At 45.4% G+C, this 27,282-nt stretch overlaps 5 protein-coding genes across 5 annotated transcripts; 2 read left to right on the forward strand and 3 right to left on the reverse strand.

Moving 5' to 3' along the window:
* Positions 1-4,885: 4,885 nt before the first annotated feature.
* On the reverse strand, positions 4,886-5,714 carry LOC129618167 (casein kinase I-like). The gene is made up of 3 exons (XM_055532994.1): positions 5,484-5,714; positions 5,241-5,407; positions 4,886-4,985 (listed from the first exon to the last, which is right to left on the reverse strand). The coding sequence occupies exons 1-3, from the start codon at positions 5,712-5,714 to the stop codon at positions 4,886-4,888; spliced, it is 498 nt and encodes a 165-aa protein (XP_055388969.1).
* A 615-nt stretch (positions 5,715-6,329) lies between these two features.
* LOC129618168 (uncharacterized) lies at positions 6,330-6,758 on the reverse strand. Its single transcript, XM_055532995.1, has one exon. It carries the CDS (start codon positions 6,756-6,758, stop codon positions 6,330-6,332), a length of 429 nt encoding a protein of 142 aa, XP_055388970.1.
* Positions 6,759-14,632: 7,874 nt separating this feature from the next.
* LOC129618169 (UDP-N-acetylglucosamine transferase subunit ALG13 homolog) lies at positions 14,633-15,384 on the forward strand. The gene is made up of 4 exons (XM_055532996.1): positions 14,633-14,772; positions 14,818-15,022; positions 15,071-15,190; positions 15,268-15,384. The coding sequence occupies exons 1-4, from the start codon at positions 14,633-14,635 to the stop codon at positions 15,382-15,384; spliced, it is 582 nt and encodes a 193-aa protein (XP_055388971.1).
* A 1,131-nt stretch (positions 15,385-16,515) lies between these two features.
* On the forward strand, positions 16,516-17,232 carry LOC129618170 (uncharacterized). Its single transcript, XM_055532997.1, has 4 exons — positions 16,516-16,792; positions 16,839-16,891; positions 16,941-17,093; positions 17,143-17,232. Exons 1-4 carry the CDS (start codon positions 16,516-16,518, stop codon positions 17,230-17,232), a joined length of 573 nt encoding a protein of 190 aa, XP_055388972.1.
* A 4,360-nt stretch (positions 17,233-21,592) lies between these two features.
* LOC129618171 (uncharacterized) lies at positions 21,593-22,647 on the reverse strand. The gene is made up of 3 exons (XM_055532999.1): positions 22,401-22,647; positions 22,065-22,348; positions 21,593-21,703 (listed from the first exon to the last, which is right to left on the reverse strand). The coding sequence occupies exons 1-3, from the start codon at positions 22,645-22,647 to the stop codon at positions 21,593-21,595; spliced, it is 642 nt and encodes a 213-aa protein (XP_055388974.1).
* Between the last annotated feature and the right edge of the window lie 4,635 nt (positions 22,648-27,282).

Below are 27,282 nucleotides of genomic sequence, written 5' to 3' on the forward strand. Positions count from 1 at the left end.
GTCGCCGTCTACACTGGCGTGACAATGACGGACGCTCCGAGGGTCGGAATGGTTCGTCCGATGCCAACAGTAACGCGCGTCTCACATCGCCCGATATTGACTTCTCTGGTGTTTCGTATGGAAGCAGCGATAGTGACAATGACACGACGGGACATGACGGACAACGGCGTAGCGACCCCGACGTGAGATGGGATCTTCAAACGAGAGATGGATCCCGACCATTTCGCATGGTTCGTGACTTGCCGTTCCACTGTTCAGGCCGAGCAGAAGTCGACTATTTTTCTGGGCTTCGTGACGATGCCCAAAGTGATCTGCGAGGACGTCGACAGTCACTGAGTCGGAGGTTTGGAAGACCCTCACGCGGGCCAACCAATGAGGAGCAATTTGTCAGAACCACTCACGTAGAAAAAAATCCCTGTCGTGAAACGAATGGGCTTTTCACAGATGACACTCGACGCCAACACTGTCAGGAAAATACAACAACAGTAATAATGGGTGATGGATACGCCATGAGTGAGCATCCATCAATCGTTTGTCGATCAAAGATGATCAATTTGACATCCAATCGATCTTTGTCCGACCCTTCAACTATCGACATGAGAGCGTTTGATGGTCCTGGTGTTTTCTGCGATGGTTGGAATTTAGATGACGGAAAATGGACTGACCCTGATGGATTTATCAGTTTGTCCCAAAAGCAAAGAGCGAAGTTTCACGCCTGGAGGCGCATCACAGAAATCGAGGAGTCCCAAGGAGGAGATGGGCAGCTCTGTGTGGTGGCAGACAGGCCGAAATCAAGGTTTGTATTGATCTACGACAAAAAGATAACCAATAGCATTGACAGAGTATATTTAACAAATTGTGTCTCTTTGTAGCTCGATTCGTCAAGGGTTCGTTGGGGATTGTTCCTTCCTTTCGTCCCTCGCCGTTCTGGCTGAGTTTGAGCATCGACACGACATGCCAGTTGTGACTGGAATCATTTATCCGCAACAGCCGCACCCTGATGATCCTAACAAAATCGTCCCTCTTATAAACTCGAAAGGTTTGTTAATCACCAGATATTTACTCTTCTAGATTCATTTTCTCTCAGGGATTTATGCCTGTCGTCTTTATTTCAATGGGGTTCCTAGAAAGGTTCTCTTAGATGATTATGTTCCATTCCGAAGGGACGGTAGGATGATCGATATTGAGAGATCTGTCGATCTCTTTTTGTTGCAGGGAAACTCTTGGCGGCCCATACGTCCTAATCGACGAGAATATTGGGTGACTCTCTTAGAGAAAAGTTTTGTGAAACTGATGGGCGGAAGTTACTTCATGCAAGGATCCAATCCTGGTGCCGATCTTTATCATCTAACTGGTTGGATTCCGGAAACAATTCCCTTCAGAATGGACATTCACACTGGAAGTCCAGACACCCATCGACCAATTGTTACAGGTAGATCGATTATTGCAATAAACCTCAATTGCTGATTTATAGGAGGTGTTGATAGTGTCAATTTTGTTATTGACGCAAAGTGGGATGGAGTCTGGGATCAACTTTATGAAGGATTCGTGAACGGAAAGTGAGATTCATCTTATTTGTGTTTCACTCGGCGTCTCAGGTGTGTGGCGTGTTTGGGAACTTCAGAAGTTGCCGACGCTGCACCGAGCGGACTCGACTTTCCCGAAGGCGTGAGCCAGTCAAGTGGAATCGTCGCGCGCCACGCGTATTCTGTCCTTAATTTCCGAGAGGTTAGCAAACAGTCGACGTCATCGTGTTGTCCATTGGTTGGTTTTAGATAAGAGGCGCTCGGTTACTTCATGTGAAGAATCCCTGGTGTTGTATTCGTTGGAGAGGAAAGTACAGCCCATACGACGAATATTCGTGGACACATGAATTGCAGCGCGAACTAAATTACGATCGGGCTAAGCGGGTACGAACGAATGAACCAACTCTCTTCAGTTTTCCTCCAATCTCAAAATTAACTTCTACATCTTAAGACCTGCATGTCTTCAGGTTGAGGCCGATGATGGATGCTTCTGGATAGATTGGGTTGATGTTGTTAAATGGTTCAGTCATCTCTACATCTGCTGGAATTCTACCTGCTTCCCCTATCAGTCCGAAATCCATAGCAAGTAAGTCTTTCGAAGCCTGCACTCTCGTTCGCAAATCCTTCTGATTAGATGGGATCGTACCTCATATATTGGGAGTTCTCTTCTACCCGACGATTCTCATTTAGTTGCATTCAATCCGCAGTTCAAATTGACAGTTTCCCCGCAAGGTCGCAGGCGGTCCAAAAACGAAGAAAACAAGGAGGACGTTGTTGAAGTTTGGGTATTACTTAGCAGGCACGTTAGAGAGAGAAAACGGGATCTGTCCCAAAAATATCTTGCTGTTCACGTTCATGCCGGTACGTCCCCCGTCTGGTGCGTGCTTTAAGTGATTCTTCCGGATGCTTTAGGTGATGAACGGGTCTCTTGTCCCCCCCCGCCTACCAAGCAGGGAATCTATTCAAATGGCGAGTGCAGTCTTGTCAAGCTCCGTATTCGACTTTCTCCAAATGGAAAATAATAAAGTAGAATCTCCCGATGAGGAAGAATCTGCCACTCCTGTGTTAACCAGTCAGAAGTTTGTATTGGTTGTGTCCCAATATTCACAGAAGGACGAGTTTAATTTCACAATTAAAGTTTACTCTCGTGTCCACACCACCTTGACGCAGTTGCCACCTCTTATCCCTCCAGCATCAGGGTGGCTTGATTTCTACCGAAAGGGAAAGTGGGAGGTTTCCACAGCGGGTGGATGTTCGAACGACTTGTGGGCGTATTTCAAAAATCCCCAAACTCGTTTGTATCTCCCTGTTACTGCTGATGTCGTGTTATTCCTGGAGTGTCCTGAAGTGAGCAGATCAAGCGAACACGCAAAAATATTATTGCTTGTTCTTTTCTCCGTCTTGATTCCATCATCTCGATCAATCGCATCATTTTTATGCGCTTGCCTTATTTTATAGGAACATTCGGTTAATCTTCGTATTTTCAAACACGCAACAGCAACTGCTCGTTTGTTGAGATCAGGCAGAGCGACCAGTTCAGGTCCCTATCGCTCAGGTTGTTGCATCATTCAAGCTCGCTTAGAAGCTGGAGTCTACACCCTCGTTGCGTCTACTTTTCGTCCCTAAGGAAACTGGAGAGTATCAGATTTGTTTGCATACTGGCAATTTCTCGGATCCTCTTCCAGATGTCCCCAATAGTGGTGGGTGACTCGTGCTGTTTCTTCGTCTGTTCCAATGTCGCACAAGGGACTCATTTTCGTATGTTGATCTTTATTTCAGGCATCGTCCTTGCCCCCCTTGCCTCACCCTTACTGCTCACCTCCGCTTTCTGAGTTTTTCTGTCGCGAGATTCGTTGCTCCACGCCATCTTCACGGCGTCAGAAGCCTATCAAGGGTTTTGGCGATATGCTGAAGATCACCGCAGTTCAGGGTCGACACTACAGTACCCCTGTAAATGTACGTGCTCAATGTCACCTCTGAACCATTGGCACCCTTCTGGTGGATTTCCAATTGATGTTGACGTGATGGGAGCTTTTGATATATTTTCTAATGTTGCTTTCCCTCTTCAGGTCTCTCTTCGTTTGACAATCCATCGAATCAGTCACAGCGAAATTTTGCCATCCATTGTTGTTTATCGGAAGCGATTATCACGTATGGTCCGCAACGTAGCTGTCCAGTGACTCTATGTTGTTTTTCAGATGAGGTTGTGGAAGCTACTCATGGTCGACTCGGTGAGTTGATATCAATTTCAATTGTTTTTCTCAGACATATTGCGCTTGTGTATCCGTTTCAGATTCGACGGTCGTTGTTGCGATAGCTAAGAGTGACCTTGAAGGAGGCCAAAGCGAACCTGGCCGTCCCGTTAGCAGCGCCGCACAGGATCTTTACAGAAAACAAGTAAGAGACAAGAACAATGGCTCAAGTGATGTTCGGCTTTCTTCAGTCTGTTGTCACCTTGTCCAATTTTTTGTTTCATCTCGACTACCAACCCTATTTCGTGGTGGTTTCCCCTGTTGTTCTGAGAACTCCGAGTTCCACCGATCACCACCTTCATCATCATGCTGCTCCGACTCTGGTTCCTCTGGAGTCACCTCTGTGCTCCTTGCGCGTTCAATCAGAAGGAACGTCTGGCGATTTCACGATCGCCATGATCTCTGATGCTGAGCTGGAGCTTTCCTACACGGGGAGAATAGCATTCTGTCGTGTAGTTGAATCTGTTTTCTAGTTTGATTTGAGAATGTAAAGAATCTGAACAAATCAAATCGTTTCAAATTTGAAAAAATTAACTTCACGAAAAAAACACTCTATTACAGCACAAGATTTAATCGCTAGCGTCGCCTTCCCTCGCCTGCATAATGGAGCATAAATGGAGAATCGACGAACACACCTACGCAATTCAAGCAAAAAATTCCACGCCCCCCTTCTGGCCTGCCGTCTAAAAGTAGCAATTTCATAAATTCCCAAAGCTCTTTGGATCGTACTTGCGTAGGTTGCCATCCTCGTAAAAGAATGGCTGGAAGGACAAATAAGTGAACGGCATTAATGAGACATCCCCCCACCGAGATTCCTCTTGAATCGATGACGCCAACGTGCCCACCAGGTCGCTGCCTTGGTGCAGTAGCGTTGCATTCGCGCTGCTGCGCTACAAAGGGATCAGGAAAGACTCCATCCCCCTTGCTTTGATGGAGTTTTTTGAGTCCGCTTTCAAAAGCCGTCAAGAGGTGATTGCGGCCTGAAACCAAACAGGCGCCCACTTCTCAAATTAGAAGTGATCCTACTCTTAACGGGAATGTCTTTCTTCCGTTGCAGGCCGTTCGATATCTGTAAGGCATCCGTCAGATGATCGTCAGATCCATTTTTCATACCGGTAGGGTTTTTTTGTCTGCAACTACCGAACTTAAAAGACTTCTCAAATAGTTGTAATCGGGTGCTTGATCGAATCCCAGATCTTCACAATGCCTTAAAATTTAGCAAAAGCATCTAAACAAACAATTCAGAAACAACAAGAATGGGTAGCGATCCCATACCTGGAAGTTCCGCACATAACACCTTCGTTGAAGTATCTATTTTTTTTTGCATGATCTTTTCATATTTTTCCTCTTTGGTATTCGCAAAAAGACCCTGCCATGGCAGGCACCCCCCTGATCGATATCAATTTGATTGCGATATTATCACCCTTCTGGTTTACCTCTCGCCAAGTAGATCAGCGTATACCCGGCGGAAATCAAATCGTCACGTCGGCTGGGTTCAACTCCCATGTGAGCGTTAACAGACGCGTAACGCGCCGTTCCCGTCAGGCTTCTGCGGTCGTTGTAGGGAAGATGGGCTTTTGTCTGGGGATCGAGAAAGCGTTTTGCCAACCCGAAATCAATACAAACCACCTGAATGCATAGAAAATGAACTGAAACAGTTGAAGGTGTCATCTTGGTGTTTGTAGACACAATCTGATACACTGACCTTGCAGTGGGCCTTGTTTGCTATCAAAAAATTTTCTGGTTTAACGTCTCGATGAACAAAACCCTCCCGATGGAGAGCTTCCAGTCGATCGACCTGAACGACGGACACATCAACAGCGGCGTGGAGTCCGCTCACCATCTCGATCCCCACGAGAGCCACTGTCGCTACATCCAATTGTCTATCCGCCCAACGAGTAAAGACTTCTTCCAATGTTGGTCCAAGAAGCTCCATGACAATCACCTTATGTCCGCCGCAGTGAACACCAAAATGATAGATTTTGGGAAATCCGACTGACAAGAAATCATGAAACAATGAAAACGAAAATAACGCAATCGAATGATGTCTGGCTACCGAAAATACACTGAATCTTAGGATGGAGTACCACTTCGTTGCATTTGTCGCAGAATTTTGGCTTCATGAAATAGTTGTGGGTGTCGTGCTTTCATAGGTTCCTATCGAACACATCATGCCGCACAAGACATCGATTTCTTACGACTTTTACGGCGACTTTCGTCTCAGATTCGACATCGACAGCTGAAACAAAGTCAACAGCAATTGGGACAAGAGGTTCCTCAAACATCTCAGACCTAAATACGTTTCTCCAAATGATCCGCTTCCAATCCGTCGTTGACATTTCCAACGACCCGCTATGGGAACAGCCTCAAGTGAATCAAGGGGAGGAATCGCGGAAATAGAACTCTGCCAAAAGTGATGATCGACAAGTGGAAGCTTGAGACTCACAAGGAGTCGTTCATTTGGAGTAACAACACACTTCTCAACTTTGGGGCCACTCAGATCGAGCTCTGGACAAACAAATAGAAATGTGAGACGCTGATCCTCGATCGGCTAACCCCCTGCACCGTTGACGTGTCCAACAATCGGTGAGGGCCGCGGAACCGGACGCGACGAAGTCAGTCGAGGTGTTGTGGGTAAAGGTGTAGGAGTGCTCCCGACACCAGCTGTCGTTGTTTGTGTTGGCGACACTTTGAACGGTTCGAGATTCGTGATCACCGCCATTGGTGTGAACTCGTTTCGAAACGGTCGGGCTTGCGTCTGTCTAGAAGATTTCAAGGGGCTGAGTGGAGGTCGGAAAACTGTCAACGCAGGTTTCTTGTTTTCAACTCCCCGAAGTGGAAGACTTGATGGACTTGGCTTCTCCGACGGGGGCTTGATTGGTTGGGGGAGCTTGATTGGGTTCAGGGGCGTGTGTCGTGGTGATGGGAATGGACGATCGTCACCCATTTTACAGCGAACTCTCTTGACACTATCAGGCATGATAGTTGAATCAAAACAGAAAAACCAAGGGAATTCTATAGAAACAATTTAGCAACAAGCACATGCAAACAAAAGTTCATTCATTGTTGCCATAGAAAGTCGTCTGTTGGCAGATCTCTCAGACGAAGAGCGTCGTCCCCGTAATAGAATGGTACGGTGTCCTCCGACTCAAGGTCTTCGTCATCTGAGAGTAGCAGAGATGGACATGCAGGGCGATCAGTGAGCGAACTAATAAATACACTAGAAGGCGGCTCATAAAGGTCGCCAGTGGGCCATTTTGTACTAAATGAACGAGGTTCCCATAGAGAAGGATGGACATCACGCTTGAGTTCAGCTGGAACACGTTTCAATTTGGCAAGGGCGGCCGATAAAGGAATCGATGGCGAGAATCTCCGCCGTGGTGATGATGGTGGTGGTTCTGCAACATTATTCAGTGGTGATGATGGTGGTGGTGGTTGTGATCGTTGTGGTGGTGGCTCTGGTGATGGTGGTGGGTTTGGTCCTATGCAGTTGATGATTGACAACTCTTCTTTCTGATTAGTTTCAATCATTTTATTGGGACGTCTGGTTCGTCTTTTGCTGGAAGAACGGGCAGGAGGTTTCGCCATCTGATAATCGATTTGATTTCTCAGCTCGTTTTTGAAGTGACGTTCCAATCGACGTTCAAATCGACGTGCAATGCGGCGTTCCTCTTTCTGTTGACGTTCCAGTGACTCCGCGGTTCTGATTCGGCGTGCAGTTTTTTCCTCTTTGGGCTCTGTCTGTACGTAACGCCGCCTGGGACGGGTTCTCGGCATTCCCCCATAGTGATGCTCTGTGTCATCAGAGCAATGAAATGCCTGAATGCTGAATTGATCGAGATCTGATTCGATACGATATCGTTCATAGAGGTCGGGAGATTCATGACGATCTGATTTGGCAGGAAGTGGATCATCGTTCTTCTCGTTGCTGCCTTTTCCTCGACAAACTGTCTTAATGCGCTGGCTCAACTGGTGCAACTGCATCAAAATACATCTTGAGAAGCTCGGTTCGTTTTTCCCCATTCGAACTTGATGATAGTCTGTCCCAATCCGAATGTGATAATGATTCTTTCTGATTCGATATTGACGGTCTTCCCCAATACGGCCTTGACCGCGGTTTGTCTCGGTACGACCTTGATGATGGTTTATCACACCCCGATTTTGCTGGGGGACTGTCCCAATCTGACTTCGCGGGTAGTTTGTCCCTTCCATGTTGCCGACTGGTTGTCTATTATTACAGACCGAGGGAACTGGAACTAACCTGGATGATCCCTGAAGTGGTCCATAAGACTCTTGAAGAAATTCTTCTTCTTGCAAGCGACGCGCCAACTCATCGTCTGTGAGATGATGATTACTGCCTGAAGGGGAGATGAAGGGGACATAATTGGGACATGGTTGGGACACGATTTTGCCTACGTATTCTAACTGGTGGGGTGTGGCGGGGGGGTGAGTCAGCATCACTGATTAACTGTTCTTGGAAAATTTCATCAGGAATACGAACTCCACCGATTCTGTTGTCATCGAGATCATCTGTATCACGCTCCATCAGCCGGGCGATTTCAGCGGCTGTTTCGGGGTCCATCTCTTCCTGCATCTCATCGTTCTCCTTTCTTCGTAACTCTTCTTCCACCTCTGCTGCTAGTAGCTCAGCTAGAAGAGCGTCGTTAGATGTATCGTCTATTGGAGCCAGAGGAGATGACGAGGAAGAAGGAATTTGCTCAAATGAAGACGCTGGTCGAGGAACAGGAGCTCTTTCCAATGACGAGGGTCTCAATGATGATCCAGTTGCAGGAAGGGAATTTCCGAAATTATCTTCTCTTTCAGCCCGAGTTGAAATTTCCTCTCTATCGCCACTCCGGTCTCTCTTTCGCTGAAGATACGCTTGGCGTTGTCGTTCCCTATATTCTTCAATCGACATGATCTGTCCAGATTAGGAAAGCAGAAAAGTTGTATCACAAGATCTCAGGTTCAATAGAGAGTTCCTTTTATGAATAAAACCCAATAGCTTCATACTTTATCAAATACTATTGTGTTAATCATCAGGGGAACAGCTCTAATCAAATGAAGGTGATCCTCCATAGCGATGAAGTGAACCTTCTCATCTATCGGTATCTCCAAGAATCTGGGTTTGTTCATTCTGCATTCGTTCTGGGATCAGAAGCCAACTTGGTGCAACCAATCACTCTACCTTCTGGAACAGCTCTTGGGACCGTTACAGGAATTCTGAAGGGTAACAGAGGGGCGCCAACGTCAAGCGCAACACCATCAGGCACCGCAACAGCGAATGCTGTATCGGAATCCATTCTGCAACAGTTAGGCCCACGACTGCCTCCAAATTGTTTGGTTTCGATGTTGCATAAAGCGTTGCTGTACTGTTGGATTGAGCACCATACTGATGCTGTGAGTAGGTGTAGGAGGAAGCCCCGATGACTAAAGTGTGTATTTTCTCAGGAAACAGGACAGGAAATTCAATGCGACCAACCATTCGGATTTTTTCATCGTCATCATTGTCACGTCGACGATCCAGATGAGTTAGATGATTGCAGCGACGAATTGGATGAAGATGACGATCCTGGAAGCAAAGACACGAAAGGAGACAGGAATAGAGCAGATGAATCTCAGGATAGATCAGCCGATCCAAGCGGGGGGAGAGGTAGAAAAAATCGAAGCCAGAAGCGAGATGACGATGATAGTGATCGTCAAATGAAAACAGCCAAAGAAGGGAGTGCTTTGATTCGTAAGACAAGACGAAACACGAAGGACGATTTGATGAACCTTGAGAAAGGTGACGCAGTAGCGGGGCCAGAAAGGCTTAGTCGAAAAAGATCTGAAAGGATGACGGATGACACTCAAGATGAACGTGAAGTGAAGCTCAAACGTCAGGTCGGAACTACTGTTTGTGATCATAGTAGAATAAAATGACTTGGAGAAATCGAAGTTGTTCAATAACTATTCTGCTTCAGAGAGTCAATGTATCCACCGCTTCCACGTCTGACGGCCGAATTTGTCAAATAACTCCCTCCTCTTCCAAAAGTAACGAAGAAAGTTCACTCGAATCTCCGTCTTGTTCTTCTAGTGGTGAAGTCCCAATACCGCAACCTTCAGACACCAAACTCGAGGATGCAGGAATGCGATCTGACCCAGAGGAAGTCAGGGGGAAGGGCAAATGTACAGGCGGTTAAGGTCAGTGAAGAAGTGGGAGGGAAGGAAAGTGAATCAACAAGCGGCGTCGTGCATAAATTTCCGCTCGTTGCAACTTCCCACTAATTTTGAATGGAGTGTCTTTTTTTCCACTCAGTAGTTTGCTTAGTTACTATCGTCCTGTTTTTTCATACACCTTTCAGTAGAGACCTTTACTTGCCATCGAAACCGTAAAAGCAAATCAAACGTAAAAAGTTTGGCGAAGAAATGGAACGAATGCACCTCAAGCCATAAGAGCCCAACTAAGGACTAGCTGTAAGGAGAAACACCATGAATGGGGTTGAAGTGGCCCCTGAACAAATCGTTCTAATCATCAACTGTGTGACCCACTGCAATGTCATCTGCTTTGCCACCCCTCGTTACAGAAGAATCCTTTTTTAGAGATCGAGATGGAAAACGCATGGGAGGACGCTTTGATCTCTCATAAGCAGCATCAACTAGAAGTTTTGAGAGAAATTTGGGACAAGCATAGTTTGAGCCACACTCGTCATCCCTTGACTGAAATGACAGAAATGTAAATCGACAAACGTCAACTTGATTACTTGAAAGGACGGAAGGGACGCTGAGATGAGCTCCTCTACCTCCTCTACATGGATGTTGTCCCAAAATCCATCAGTAGCGATAAGAACGAGGGATCCCTCGATAAGATCAATCTGTCCCGTTTGCGCGTCCTTCTTCACGGAATCCCCTTTGAAGCCGGAACGAAAACTGCGACGAACAAGATCAGCGAGAGTGAGGAGACCTGCATCTTCTAAATTTTGAAGCTCTGTGTAAGATGGGAGCCGGGTTAGTTGATAGGGAACATTATCGAAATGCTAAGGAAAGGAAAATGAATGAAGTTGAATGAAATGCAGCGAACCTGTTGCTCTTGAGATTTAAAATGGAGAATAAATCTTCCAGTTTCTAAATCTCGGTTAAATACAGCGACACTTGAGTCCCCTAAATTCGCGTATTCAAGTTGATTTCCTTTCTCGTTTATACAACCAACACAAATAGTGCTTCCACCAATCGAAGTTGTTTGTCCCATCGCTGAATCGATCAAGAAATGGGCGCGATTACGAATTCCATCGTCGAAACCAGTGCAAGTCTTGTCTTCACTCAATACCTCACAGCGTTGCATCAGTTCCCCTAAACAGTTACCAACATGTTTGCAGGCTCAATCCTTCTTCTTACGAGGAAATCTTGACGCATTAACGCCAAAAGTTGTCCATTCAGAAACTCCATCAGCGACTCCAATTGCTCGAGAACTGATTTTGGAGCGAGAGAAAAAAGTACATTAAGGATGAAATTGGGAACACGCTTACGAGATGAAAAAAGCGTCTTCTCCTTCCTTCCCAACATTTTCTTTGCAATAAGACGAACGAACGCAGCCAGCAGATCTGAGGCGAAGCTTTTGATCCTTCAACGAGCTCTTTCTCAGAATTTTCACCTCTAGAGATAAGGAAGGCGAATTTCTGTTGATTTTGTATTGATTGTCGCTGATAGATGGAGAAGGCACTTCATCGCTTGGGCTCATCGAAAAACGGTCAGTTCTCGATTCAGCGTCTTCGTATTCATTGTCTGCACTACCAGAAGCAAAGACTCCAACACTTCTACCAAACGTTAGAGGACACCTCGTATTATTTCTTTGAAGTTGATCTTGTTGTACTGAGTCTTTCTCACGAGATGATCTTGGGGTGAAATCCTGAACTTCACTGGTCCATTTGAGCAGAGCTTGCTTCCTTTCCTTTGATTGTATTCCATGATCCATCTCTTGGTCACTTTCTTCGTTGTTCGTTTTGAGAGACTGATATCTGATCACGTTTTCACCTTCCTCCGCTCCATTCCATAAACCGTCCTCTTTTGCCACGGAAGATGACTGTGAAACATTGTGCTGAGTCTCTTCGCAGGACAAAGTGTCTTTTTCAGTCAAGGATGTGGTGAACCATGGGGCTGACTTGGCGCTTCGAAGTTGCTGAGACGCAAAGCAAAATCTCTTAGAGCGTTTGAAAAACCGAATAACGGAGGCGGAAATCGATACATCGGACGAGTCACAAGAAAGTGCACCAATACTTGCAAGACGTTTGGGACATGATTGAAAAATTGGCAGATGGAATGATTCATTCTGTGCTTTTATTGCATCAGAATCATCAGACTCAACTGTTTGATTGAACTTGATGTCGCGCAAATAATGGTGGTCTTCTGAAGTTGGGCTTTCTAGAGGGGGAGGTTTCACCAGCAACACTTGTGGGCTGAGGAGTGAATGGAACGGGATTTCTTGTGTGAATCACTTCTGGAGTGTGAATCACTTCTGGAGGTACATCTTCCTTATTGAACTCAACTGAAGCACATAGAGGGGACTGGGTTTCCTGCTCAAACCGTTTTCTGAAAAACTGCCGACTTTTGCACGAGCTGGCGCTTGTTCGCCTTGACCAAATTGGAGCCTCCAGAAGAGGCGAGAGCGTCTCATGCGATGCGACTTGTTCCTGTGATGAGCTCGCTGAACTTAGAATCTCATTCAAGTGATCGGTCTCAGCTGTGTTGCAATTTGATAGACTTCCTGAGGCTTCGAATGGAATCGAGCTGGGGTTTGGGTTGTCCGAACACTCAGGAAGGAATTTGCACAACGGAGTTAAGGAGGGAGATGGAGCACCGCCATCCATAGAGCGCGTATCAACCTCGTAGTCATCCATCTCGAGAGCGGGTTCAGGTTCCGTACTAGAACAGCAGATGGACTCGTTATCCAAACAACTCAAGGATTCCATTAGCTGAGATGGGCAAACAGTTTCGGCATCGGATAATCGCCCATCGAGGTCATCTCTGCACATTTGATGGCGGATGAAAGGATCTCGAACACTCAAGAGTTGTTCGGATGCTCCTGGCACATATATTATCAGAATATAAAACAATTTATTGATGAATAGAACTGTACATTAAGAAATTGAACAACAGATCACGTGAAATATGAAAGGTAATAGTAGCTGCATACGAAAGCATAGAACATTATAAACACAAAAACAAAGAAAAAAGAAAAGAAAGAACAAACTATTGTGAATAGATAGAACAAGTACACTTCAAACCATTATCAAAACAAACAACACTATCAAATAGGTGCGAGATACCGTACCTTCTGTCACAAATTGAGACATGAACTCCTTATAGTGATTTCCGCTTTCCTCCTTAACATGATCGCCATTTGCAGATTTGACTATAAATTCACAGCCAGTGCATGTACAAGGTGGCTACTGCTTACCAAAGATACGCTCACGTTGCGCCAAATGCTGTTTCGCTTCCAAATCACTTTCTCGTGCTTCCAACCCTTCTAGTTGTGGAAGGTACCGTGGTAACAAGCAATTCAAGAGCTTGTTTCTTCTTTTTCGCTTGAGGGCAAGACGAGGTTGAAGCGCTCTGTTAAGCCTGCTCTCTTCCTCTCGACTTGAATACTGCAGACGCTCCAATAAGGTCATCTTCAAAACGTCCTAGAATCCAAAACGGGAAACTACTTGTTTCGTAATTGTCTCAGTACCTTCGCATCTTCACGTGTTTCTCTCTGAAAATCTGCAACGATTGTTCCAATCTCATGCAACAGCGCTAGAGCATCATCAGAACATGGTGTAGCCAAAGCCACACAATCTTCAATAGGAACACGCTGGTAATAAATCTCTTTCAAATCGATTGATTGTTTCTTGAGAGTCGCAGAATTCGCTTCATCTTTTTGTCCTCTTACATTGAACGCAGGTTGTTTTTTTGTTAGGCAGCAACGATGGCGTCTGACTGGACAGCAATCTCGAAGGGGTCTGACAAATCGATGCCAGGATGATTCGAGTGCAACTGGGCGACAGCAGAGCTCATCAAACCCCCACGGTCTCCAATCGAGACCACCGCTTTTCTGTTGGCTTTGAAGGCTCTTCCGTTGTCTTGGGTGGCTTTGCTGTTGTCTTGGGAGCCTTGGCTGTTCGTGATGGCTACTGCAGACACATGACTTCCAAGTTTCACGAATGTTCAACGGATGCAATTTGGAAATGTTCATGTCGTGTGGGCAAGATGAAACAGAATCAAATACGGTCTGATTGTAGATGTTGAATGAACAAAAAATGTAGAGTTGAAGTTCTAGTCAAGAAACGGAATATTGAAGGGAAGAAGTGTGTTGCAAAAAATACGAGCCGTTATAAAATAACGGATTTGTAAGAGAGTCCACTCGATTAAGAGATGGAGTGGGATATGTGGGACATTCTGGTTTGTAATCAGGTTTTACCCAATCATCAAATTATTTTGGATTGAAATAATTTTAAGTTCAAGAAACCAACTGCTACTCTAACTACTACAAGCCTCCTTAGGAACACATTACATAGCTGCTCAACAACACACAGTAAACAACACAGTGGCAAAATTGGATCAGGAATGAACTTAAGGAAGAAATTCAACTTTTGTGAGGATATGAAACAAGAGACACACGACATGAGTGTCTTTGTGACGAGCGTGTGTCACCGGAGACTCATAGATGTCACAAATAGATATATATGACGCTTATTTGCAGCATTACAGAACAACAGTGACTAATAAAATTGGTGGTCAAAATAAGAAAAGTGCGGAAGAAAATGAAAAATTGCTCCGTTTTGCCCCACAACATGTGTGAAAATCGGGGAGATAGTCACGTTGATGGCAGCAGACCTGATGACTACGCCCCCAAAAACTTTGGTTGTGACGGTGGGCACAACAAGTTTTGATGCTCTCATTAGAGTTGTGGACACCGCTGCATTCCACCATATCGCGAAAGGGCATGGATTCGGGAGAGCGATATTTCAAATTGGGACGTACGAATTGCTGTTCGTGGTTCATAACTCCATTGTGATCTTCAGGGGCAACCTTCTACCTAATGGATTTGGCGTTGAGGGGATTAACCCATTGGTTCGGAAATCAGAGACTTCACAAAATCAGCGTCAACAATATTTGAATGTGACTGTTTATCGATTTTCACAAAATTGGATTGAAGATTTGCAAAATGCAGATTTAGTGATTGGACATGCAGGAGCTGGCACGATTCTAGAAGTATTGAGAATGAATGTCAGTCCATCAGTGGAATCGCAATCACTACAACACGTTCCATTTTAGAAACATCTTCTTGTTGTCATCAATGAGTCTCTGATGGAAAATCATCAAAGGCAAATCGGTGATAAACTCGAGGCAGGAGGATATTTGTATACGGCGACTCCATCGACGCTCCTGAGTGTGGTAAGTGGCTGATAGTTTGTCGGAACATCGATATTTATTAAGGGCCCCTTCATTTTTCTAATTGAATATTCTTTCAGTTCGAGTCTCTGATGAGCAAGAAGTTCAAATCGTGGCCTAAGGCATCAACATCCCCTCTCTACGCAATTATTGAAAACTTAACTGGTGTCGATGTAGCACTACCCCAAACACTATAATCTCATCTGAATCGAACACCAACCACTATTTTGTTCTCTGAGCGATTTGTTCTACATTTAGGCTTCAACAGGAAGATCCAGAATCGCTCAATTTTTCGAGAGTGATCCATCATCAGCTCCTTCGAGGTCTAACAGGCATCTCCATTGATCTGCCGTTAGTGACTGACAAGACAGGCGCGAACGACTCAACAGAGACAGTGATCGGATCGCAGGAGGGCAATCATCTGAATCGACGAGACTTTTGAGTTCCGAGAGAAAGATGGGACGCTTCAAGTCACGGATGAACTGAATCAAAAAACAGAGAATGCCAGCCGTCTATCAGGTGTCTAGTTCTTTCCTACTTGGACGTCCACCATGCCCCATTTAGGATCGTTGGGGTCGCTTTTTGGGTCGTAATGCGGATTCTAGGAAAAAGAAAGACATTCCCACTCTATCATCATCTCCGCTTACATCCTTTTCGAATTGCGTATGATCGGCATAATATTCCTTTACAATCTTCACAATCCCAACAATTCCTGGCTCTTTGCAATTCGAATGATAAAAAAAGGCCAGATCTCCGAGACGCATCGATTTCAAGATATTTCTTGCTTGATAGTTTCTCACGCCATCCCTAGAGAATTTCATGAAAGGCACAATATTGCTTCATTTTCTTACCAATGCTCGGTCTGATTGGGTCGCTCCTTCAAGTCTTCAATACTGAACTTCATATCTATTCCATTTTCGAACCCTGACAAAAGTGAAGGCGGCGCCGTTCTTTCCCAAGGTCTTACTTGAATCTGGCTCGCTCTTCACTAAGTAATGGTGGGTCGGTCGATTATTTTCATCGTCACTGCCTTTCTTGTTGGGGGAAGCTGATTTCTTTTGAATTTTGAGACTGGAAACTTTTGTTGGTTCTTTTGTGGCGTTACTGCTTCGGCGCGTTTTTGTTTTGGCCATTGAAACACTTCTAGTTTGAGTCCAGATTTTTTCAGTGTAGAAATACAAACAGTAAATTTGAAGTTGTTGGGTCACTAAATGAAGCTAAGTTGGATACTACTGCTGGTTCTCCTTGTTGTTGCAGCAAAAGGTATTCTTCTTCGTCGGCAAACCAGTCGCACGGCAGGTTAGTCAGAGAGAGGTCCAACAGAATGTATGTTGGTTGACGTTGTAGGGTTTGCGCCACCTTCCCAACCGCATTACGAGAATGATGCTACTCAAACAGGGACGGACAAGCAGATCGCTGAGGAAGACAGAACTCGCTTGGCAACACATGAGTCACTCAACGCCAAAGCCAGTACCGAAAAAGCTTTAGCTGCTGTGGAGCAAGCGTCAAGTGAAATAGCTCAGGAAGCAGAAGCTCTCAAGACTGCTCCGATGCCCCCATTGACACCAGAAGCAGCAGCGGCAGCTCATCGAATGGTGGCTCATGGTAGGGTGTCATATTGGTGAACTGTTCCACCTTCTGCTCATTCCAGAGTCAGAGACCATGGCTCAAAATTTAATTGGAGATGCAAGGAAGCATGCCAAGGTAGAATATTGTTCCAAAGAAAATCAGAAAGGCTAGGGTTGCCTACCAGGAAGCTTCTGCGGAAGCCACTCAAGCTGAAACGACGACGTCGCAAGCCATAGCCAATACAGACTTGAAAGCAGCAGCGGAACAAGTCCAGGAAGCAGGTCAGCAAAGTGTACATGCGGTAGCCTTATCGAACGAAGCAATGGAGGAACTTGCCGTAAGCAAAGTCATACAACTCAAACCTACCAATCTCATCGTTCATCCAGGAAGCAAAAAGACTTCTCGAAAAGGCTAAGAAGGCGGCCACAGCGGCAGATCTAGAGATGTCTCCAACGACACCTGTGGGGCGAGCCTGAGGTGCATTGAAGTTGACGAAAAGAAACACAAAGACAGATTACATCTGATGTCGAGCTGATGCGCACAAGGAATTGAAACTGAATTCATGATTTGAGTCTAGAGTCACTCTGAAATTTTCCCACGGAAGAATTTCTCTCAATTCAAGCACTAATCATGGATCTTAAAAAACCACATTTGAACTCGCGTTTTCATCCTGATGTGCAAGTCTGGACGATTGCCCCCGCCCACTCCGCGGTTATGATCTCTTTCATTCATTGTTATCCTAAGTTTATCATGTTGCTTTCAAAACATAAATTCTGTCTGAATCTATTAAATATCTAATTTTTGCAGGATACTTTCGTATTGCAAACTTCATCCTGCTTAATACTTTCATTGACTTCGACCTTACATGAGATTTGATAGCATTTGTTCTTTGTCCGCAAAAAAAGGTCAGATTGCTGTCGATGAGAAGATCATCCTTAGAGTCTCACAAGGGATATTCCCGTCCCGTTTTCCTATTAGTGGTGGGAAAGTACATCAAGTGAGTGAAAACGCAATTAATGAGTGTGATGACCAAAAAACAATACTTTACAAACGGAACAACAAAACAACGGAGAACAACCAGACCATGACTGAAATATCCGATATTCGAAACCAATGGAAGATGGAACGAAGCCGTCTATTTGGTGCTGCAGGTTCAACTGTTAAGAGCAGGAGTGTCCGGATGCGCTCAAACAGAGTGAAGTCGGATGGAATCAGAGTGGATGCCATTCCTCAGGTTCGGTAAGCTCGGTTGGTTCTGGTCTCCGGTGAGAGATGACTTCATTTGTTGTGATGCAGGTCACGCGATCATGAAGTTAGTGGAATACTTGAAACGTTGTCGCGTCCGATGGTCGAGCGCGACCTAGGAGGGTGTTGACGAGTCTTTCGGTGGCCGCCATAACAGACCAGTAGCTGCAGCAGAGCCTTCATCAGATGATCCCGCATGGTTCTTCGTCTGACCCAGGCTCAGTAGCCTTCGTTCGGAATCTGCCCTGGTCGATAACCACTCAGCAGCTCCATAACCTGTTTGTTCGAGAGTTTACTTCTCTTGATGGTATGCTGAACGTCGGAACGCAAAAACTCCTCAAAATGATTTCTTAGATGGTGATATTGAGACAATCCGCTTTAGTGAGCGATGCGCCACGGAAGTCGCTAGCACATCTTTTGCTAAATCGTTTTTCTTTGTCGATAACAAATATTTGATAAAGCCTAAAATTCAGAGTTCTCGACGTAGAAGCCTTGTTATGCGACGTGGCGTTCAGAACTTCCATTCTCACAATGTTATGTTTGAAGCAGATTTGCTGCTCTTCGAGAAATGAGCCGGTGTTCCTTCAATGTTCGATTACCCTGTTCCTCTTGCAAGTGGCCGAGAACAGAAATATGGAAACATCGTTAGTCCCTCTCTGTTGCTGGAGTGAGAATCACTTCCCCCTGAAATGCGTATAAGTGGAGATTCACAAGAGCTTTGTTCAAACGTTGAAACTCTTATCACCGCCAATGATAGCAAGCGAGCGAATATCAGAGCTGAAACATTTGGGACTCGGATGGAAAGAAACAATCGTGCTTGATGTTCTTTGTAAATTCTGAAGTGCGTGATGAACATTCACAGGAAATTCGTATGAGGTTTCGAAGATGAATCAGTTGGTAATCAGTAAAGAAATGAACCAGCGAGGCTGGTTTTTGTTTCTCAAGTGGCCAAAGCAGCAGCAAGACGTTCAAGTCTCAACTTTTGCTGGTCTCGGCGACCGCCTTCGTCTTGCTTTCTTTCTTAATGCTCGTTTGACAACTCGCACATTGGATACGCCTGCTACTCCGGTCTCACGTACGGCAGCAGCGATGGGACGTAAAACTTCTGCTAGCCGATATCCTGCTATAGTGATTTGCTCGGTGCAGATTTCTGCCGCTTTTTTCTCAAAGTCTTCCGATAGAGTGTAGGGGAGTGAAAATGGTTCACTGGCGGACCAATCTACAGCTGAGAAACAAGCTCGGAAGGAATTCTCACCGTTTGATGTACCTGGGTAGGCGTATTTCTCGCAGATCCCGAAAGTCTCTTTTGCTACACCTTGGAAGTCTTTAATGTCCATTCGTTTACCAAAATGTGAAACTGGATATTTTGCCATGAGAGCTTTTGCCTAAGGGAAGACAAAAAGTCATCAACGCACAAACGATGGAGGCGAACCTTCTCAATAACTTCGTGTTCCGGTAGATCTTTCTGCCAAGTTTTATAGAGATTAGCGCAGGAATCCCAATAGAAGTGGAGGCTTCCGTTGGGGTCCGTAATCTTGATCTAAAAGGTCAAAGAATCAATTCTCTGCACCCTTCAAAAGACATCACGTGTAGGAAACACATTCACCAAAAATAGAAATCCTTCTCTCGCTTTTCATGAACTCAACTTGTTCAATCTCTTACCTGTCCACCGGTGGAATCGCCATGGGGAAACTGTTTTGAGACAGCTTCGCAAGCGTGGTTCGGTTGATGTAAGTCACCAAAGATGTGAATAAGAAACCTGAAATTCCAATGGTGCCTTGAAGGGTAACAAAAACATACCTTATCCGAATGTTGTAAGCGAATTCATTCAGAGACGTTTTCTCCATGTCTTTATTTAGTTTCATAATATGCTGGTCACCAATCCATTTAGAGGCTGAAAAAAAAACGTCCAGGTGAATGGCAGTGTGATTTGCTGACATTTCAGGTTTGGAATTCCGCGGAGAAGACCGTCCAATATATCAACGCCGCTAGTGCCAGGATACGGTTGGTACCCATAGGGTGGATCGATTTTGATGTGTCCCGGATTGGTGATAGCCGAGACACGGTGCCAGATGTTGAACATCTATAAACAGCACTATGAGCTGTTGTGTCTTAATCCTTACCGAGAGAAGGTTGTTATCCTTGACCTTGTCCGGCCACGTAGCCGCTGCAGGAAGATTCGATAAACCTGTGGAGTCAGTGAAGATAACGCAAGAATGAAGAAAGACTAGCTGACCAGGAAATTGTCTCTCCCATGAATGCAGAGGAGCTTCGAGAGTGGCAGCGTCTTGGGCGCCAAGCAAGAGTTTGGCAATTCCAGCAATTATCATGTGTCCCTATCGGTATAAATGATCGAGAGATTATAGAAGCTGTTCATACCTCATCATACCAGCAGACTACCGAATGAATCCGAGAGAGAAGGAGCAGCGTCCCTTTAAGAAACATGGTAAAGCAAAGATTAATTAGTCGAATTTGTTGAGGTAGTTGAAGGAAAATCAATTAGGTAAAGCGGTACAACTTAGCAGTGTCTGTAGAGACCCCACAAATGATTGCACAAGATTGTGGATGCGTTGGAAGAATTGCAGGAAGCAAAAACAGAGCCATAGAAAGTAGAGGCGTCTGAAAAAAGACTTGTTCAATGGAAGCATTAAGGATCCACTCACATTGACGATATTCCGCTGCGACCCATGAACTCCCAGATCGCTTTTACTCAGCTAGACAGGCTCTGTAGTTATACATGACTGTCTCTAAGTCGAGTTTCAAGTCAGAGAGTGTCTCAATGAAATTCCTGAAACACAAAAAATGAAGATAGAAGCATTGAATGGATACTACCTCAGCGCCATGATGGGATTTAATGTAGGACCTATCTTTCCGGACGGAACGTGGGGTAGAGGCGTTCCTTTGCCTCTAGTGAACAAAAATCATGTCCAGAAGTTGCTGGCTACTCCAGAGTCAGAGACAATGGCTAAAAAAATTAATTGGAGATGCAATGAAGCATGCCAAGGTAGAACATTGTTCCAAAGAAAATCAGAAAGGGTAGGCTTGCCCACCAGAAAGCTGCTGTAGAACCCACTCAAGCTGAAACGACGACATCGCAAGCCATAGCCAATACAGACTTGAAAACAGCAGCCGAACAAGTCCAGGAAGCAAATCAACAAAGTGTACATGCGGTAGCCTTATCGAACGAAGCAATGGAGGAACTTGCCGTAAGCAAAGTCATACAACTCAAACCTACCAATCTCATCGTTCATCCAGGAAGCAAAAAGACTTCTCGAAAAGGCTAAAAAGGCGGCCACAGCGGCAGACCTAGAGATGTCTCCAACGCCACCTGTGGGGCAAGCCTGAGTTGCATTACATTGAAAATGGAAGATTCAGTCGACGAAGGACAAAGAAACGCGAAGACAGATTGCATCTGAGCTGATGTGCACAATTGTGTCAACAGGGAATTGTTCCATAAAACTGAAAACATGATTTTGAGTCTAGAGGCACTTTGGAATTTTCCACACCTACTAGCAAGAATTCCGGGGCACTCACTTGCTTCACAACGCATCTGAGATTTGCTTCCTGATTCTCTCTAACTGCTTTGTTTGATCATGGATCTTGACAACACATTTGAACTCCGATGTGAATGACTCCTGCACCTTCCGAGGCTCGTAAATTCGACAGTGCAAGTGTGGCCGATTGACGCCGCATCGTGATGATCTGTTTCATTCATTATTATAGATAGGTCGTTTATCGTGTCGCGCCCTCGCTTTCAAAACTCTGTCTGACCCAAAACCTACAAATATACCTTTCACTTCGAAGAGCCCGTGCTTACCAAAAGTCGTGCTTCTTGACAAGAGGTATGCGGACTGAAATCTTTGCAGGATCTTTTCCTATTGCATAGCAAACTTCATCCTGATCAAAGCTGAGGGTTTCATAAAGGATGTTCCCGTCCCGTATTCTCATTTGTGGTTTGACATCAAATGCAATTAATGTCTCAATTTTAGGCTTCATCAAATATTCGTTATCGACAAAGAAAACCGATTTAGCAAAAGATGTGCTAGCGAATCCGATCAAATACCGACTTCCGTGGCGCATCGCTCACTAAAGCGGATTGTCTTGAATTTGTGATCCGCCTGGTTGTTATGGAACTTTTCATGTCAATGTCACCATCTAAGTAATCATTTTGAGAAGTTTTTGCGTTTCGACGTTCAGCATCTTGAGCATCGAGAGAAGTAAACTCTGAGACTTTTATGGCTCGGCCGCGAATCTGCATTCCGTGGAAGCGCTTCACAGCCTCGACGGAAGACGTTTTTCTCACAAATCCGATCCGAGCTGTTGTTAATGCGCCGGCATCGATCTTGACTGTGAGACAAGGCAGAAATGGTTATCGATGGAGTTTAACGTGAACGCCTACCATACGCAATCTCTCCGGCTTGAACAAACAACGAATGGAGCTGCTGAGTGGTTATCGACGACGGCAAATTCCGAACGAAGGCAACTGAGCCTGGGTCAGACGAAGAACTGCCTTCGTACAAGTCGTGGGACCATCTGGAATCTTCTGATGAAGGCTCTGCTGCAGCTGCTGGTCTGTCATGTCGCTCGCCGAAAGACTCGTCAGATCGTCTCAACACCCTCCTAGGTCGCGCCCGACCATCGGACATGACAACTTTTCGGCTGCCAAGTCTTCACCAACCTTCATAATCGCGCGAGATCTGCACCATATAGAACTCATCTCTCACCAAGGAGGAGACCAGATCCTCTGCCAATTGAGCTTACCGAACCTGAGGAATGGCATCCACTCTGATTCCATCCGACTTCACTCTGTCTGAGCGCATCCGGACACTCCTGACATCCTGATCAGAATTCTTAACAGTTGCAACTGCAGCACCAAATAGACGGCTTCGTTCCATCATTGGTTGTTTTGCCTGTTAAGGCAGCTCGAATATCTGATAGTTCAGTCATTGGTCTAGTTCGTTGTTTTCCATTTGTTTTGAAGTATTCTTTTTTGGTTATCAGACTGAGTTCGACGTAGAAGCCTTTTTATGCGACCAAGCGTGGCGTGGCTCTTGCAGTTCTTTGATCTGGAGCTCCGATATGAGAGTCTTGGGTCTGAGCGGAGAGAGATTATCACAACATCATGTGCTCAGAACTTCCATTCTCACAATGTTGTGTTTGAAGCAGATTTGCTGCGCTTCGAGAAATGAACCGGCGTTCCTTCAATGTTCGATTATCCAGTTCCCCCTTCCAAGTGAGGACAGAAATATGGAAACATCGTTGGGCCCTCTCTGTTGCTGGAGTGAGAATCACTTCCCCCTGAAATGCGTATAAGTGGAGATTCACAAGAGCTTTGTTCAGAACTTTGGAACTTTCATCGAATGAGAGAGGAATGGCTTCAACATTTGGGACACCGGCTCCAATGGAGAGAAACCATCGTGCATGATGAACATGAAATTCGTATGAAGTTTCTCAGTAATGAATCAGTTGTTAATCAGTAAAGAAATGAACCAGCGAGGCTGGTTTGTGTTTCTCAAGTGGCAGAAAAAGCAGCAGCAAGACGTTCAAGCCTTAACTCTTGTTGGACTCGGCGACCGCCTGTGTTTTTGTTGCGCTTTTCTTTCTTGAAACTCGCGGGGTCACGCCTGCCACTCCGGTCTGACGTACAGCAGCAGCGATGGGACGTAAAACTTCTGCCAGCCGATATCCTGCTATGGCGAGCTGCTCGGTGCAGATTTCTGCCACTTTTCTCTCAAAGTCCTTCGGTAGAGTGTAGGGAAGTGGAAATGGTTGACTGGAGGACCAATCTACATCTGAGAAACAAACTCGTTCCGAAGGGAATTCTCAGCGTTCGAGGTACCTGGATAGCCGTATTTCTCGCAGACCCCGTAAGTCTCTTTTGCTACACCTTGGAAGTCTTTAATGTCCATTCGTTTACCAAGACGTGAAACTGGATATTTTTGCCATGAGAGCTTTTGCCTAAGGGAAGAAAACAGGTCATCAACGCACAAACGATGATGGCGAACCTTCTTGGTAACGTCGTCTTCCGATACATCTTTCTGCCAGTTAGGTTACTGATTAGCGCAGGCATCCAAAAGTAGTGCAGGCTTCCAATGGGGTCCGTAAGGGTGACCTGGAAAAATTATTGCACCCTTTAGAAGACATCACGGAAACAAAATTCCATCTCTCGCCTTTCATGAAGTCAACTATAATTGTTCAGTCTCTTACCTTCCCACCGCCAAAATCGCCCTGGGGAAACTGTTTTGAGACAGCCTTCGCAAGCGTGGTTCGGTTGATGTATGTCACCAAAGACGTGAATAAGAAACCTGAAATTTCAATAATGCGTTGAAGGGTAACAAAAATACCTTATTCGAAGGTTGTAAGTGAATTCATTCAGGGGACTTTTTCGCTATGTCTTCTTTCATGGTTTTAATATGGCTGTCGGCAATCCATTTCGAATCTGAAAAAAAGGGCAGATGGCCGGCGCTGTTGTGACTTGCTGACGTTTTAGGTTTGGAATTCCGTAGATAAGAGAGTCCAACAACTCAGCGGCGCTAGTGCCAGGATACGGTTGGTACCCATAAGGTGGATTGATTTTGATGTGTCCCGGATTAGTGATATTCGAGACACGGTGCCACATGTTGAACATCTATACACAGCGGTGTGAGACATCTTCTGAACAACTCTATTGTGTCTTAATCCTTACGTAGAGAAAGTGGTCGTCCTTGAGCTTGTCCGGCCACGTAGCCGCTGCAGGAAGATTCGATAAACCTGTGGAGTCAGTGAAGATAACGCAAGAATGAAGAAAGACTGGCCTGACCTGGAAATAATCTCTCCCATGAATACAGAGGAGCTTCGAGAGTGGAAGCGTCTTCGTCGCTAAGCAAGAGTTTGGCAATTCCAGCAATTATCATGTGTCCCTATCGGCATAAATGGTCGAGAGATTGTAGAAGCTGTTCATACCTCATCAAACCAGCAAACTGCTGAATGATTCAGAGAGAGAAGAAGGAGTAGCGTCCTCTTAATAAACATTGTAAAGCAAAAATTGATCAGTTGAATTTGTTGAGGCGAATAGTTGAAGCAAAACCAATTAGATAAAGCGAGGCAAAATAAGCCCGCAACAAACCAAAATGAGAAAGTTTGTAGAGACCCCACAAATGACTGTGGAGCGTGCGGTGGAAGAATCACATGTCCACGCAAAAATTGAGATGGAAATGAACAACTGCTGAGTTATTCCCTGGAAAAGGGAAAAGCCGTGCAATACATAGATCTTGATCCTTTCTGGGCAAACCCTCTGGCAACCTTTACTTTCACACATCAATCTCTTGACACCACACATCAGGGTCTGTTCCGGTACTCACAAGGCCCCTCCTTGTCTTAGCATAGACCAATTCTCTGCAAGTGCCCTCGTTCGGCGAATCACCGAAGCGAACAGCTTGTATTGAAAAAATATCAGCTGAAAGCTTCCAAAACTCCCCAGATGAGAATTGCTCACGAACATGGAAGACGAGGTTTTCATGAATTTTGTCAAATCACTTCTCCATTCTCATCCAGGTATGAATCCCCTCTCGACACTGGAAGCGATCTTCACATGGAGTGATGCAAACCAACGAGGAGGAATCACTGGGGTCTGTGCGTTACGTTTCGAGATAGAGCTGGTCATGGTGTGGATTTTGTTAACTGAGTCATCCACTAAGCGGTCATAGGAGTTGGTGTCACTTCGTTAGCCATGACGTCAGTGCGGAAGAGCGAGGCTCGTCCAAGAATTTAAAGGGGGTGGCGTTCCCTCGTTTTCGGTGTTTAAGTGGTCAGTGGAACGTGGATGCTCCATTTTACATAAGGCAGTGGTACGTGCTGACTGGTAGATTAGTGGGTGCACACCTTGTAATTAGGTGTGGGACACGCAGGTTCAACTAGCTGCCTCTAGCCTCGAGGAAAATGCAGAAGTCGCGGATGCGCCTGCATAATGCAGAGTGACTGGGATGCATGCTTCGAGCGAAGCAAAAACCACTTTAGAAAGAATTAACTCGATGGCGACGGTAGTGAGCGCAATGCGCAACGTAGCTGCAAAGAAATGACAAATCCGTGTTGGTGGACTTACTGACTTGATGAGGCAGAACTAGATACTGAGCTTGAGAGAAGCGACGCGAGTGTACTGTTGAACTGAAACTGAACGAAGCTAGCGGCATTCCAATACACCAGGTCAAGTTCAGTTGTCATTCCACGCAGCCAGCACGTCAGAGGGAACAGTTCCCAGCATCTTTTCTTCGACACCCCTCGATCCGTTTAACAGCTGAAGTCGTACACACTGACACACACCACTAGCTATTTTTTGGGAGCGGTGGAATCAAACCTGAGCTAACAGACAATACCAAACATAGCTGGCTAACACGATATACATAAAACAATCAAAATATCAGGCATCCGAATTGACGCGACACTTGGAATTTTCAAGACGCCCTTTCCTCCATATTCTCTTGCAAAGTTTTCTTCGGAGTTTCTCAACGAATGAACTTCTTCGAGGGCTTCCGTCCTCCTTTCACTTTTTTCAATGCTTTCCGAATCGCGGCCCGCGCAACTGTTGAAGAATGAGATTTCCTGATGCGCTAGCATTTGCAACGCCAGGCGCTGAAATGAACAGACTGCATCATAATCACAAGACTCCTTCTCACAAGTCAACCTTCCGCTCTGCCGCCAGTCGCTTTAGTGCTGAATAGCAATCTTTACCTAAAACTTCATTTCTTCGGAAAGCTGATTGAATATCTGGTAGAGTTTCCTTCAGTCAATCGTTTGCAGAATCCCCCAGCGCTATGCTGATAACCGCATTGAGAATCTTCAACTTCTAAATCGTCCACTCCTGCAACGTGAAAACCGCGCACTTCTTTTTCGTGGGCCACAATACACCGCTCTATAACAAAGAGATACGCAGAGCAATTCTTCTCGCCCAGTCCCCCACTGAGAAGGATTGTAATATTCCTCGAAATGCCTACAAAAGGCCTAGATGAGAATTCGCCGCAAACAAGATCAACGAGCACGCCCGCTTCTATTGATCCCTTCGGGTCGTTGAGGAGACGCTCACTTTACGGAGTTGAACACGTTCTTTCCCCAAGCTCTCATTGGTGTATTGGAATGCCGCTAGCTGAGCGTCATTCAGTTCAGTTTAACAGTACACTCGCGTCGCTTCTCTCAGCCTCAGTACCTAGTCCTCTCTCATTAAATCAGTAAGTCCAACAACACGGATTTATCATTTCTTTGCAGCCACGTTATGCATCACGCTCACGACTATCATCATCGAATTATTT

The sequence above is a fragment of the Condylostylus longicornis genome, unplaced genomic scaffold (assembly GCF_029603195.1).
Source record: "Condylostylus longicornis isolate FDR11 unplaced genomic scaffold, ASM2960319v2 ptg000736l, whole genome shotgun sequence".
Taxonomy (NCBI): domain Eukaryota; kingdom Metazoa; phylum Arthropoda; class Insecta; order Diptera; family Dolichopodidae; genus Condylostylus; species Condylostylus longicornis.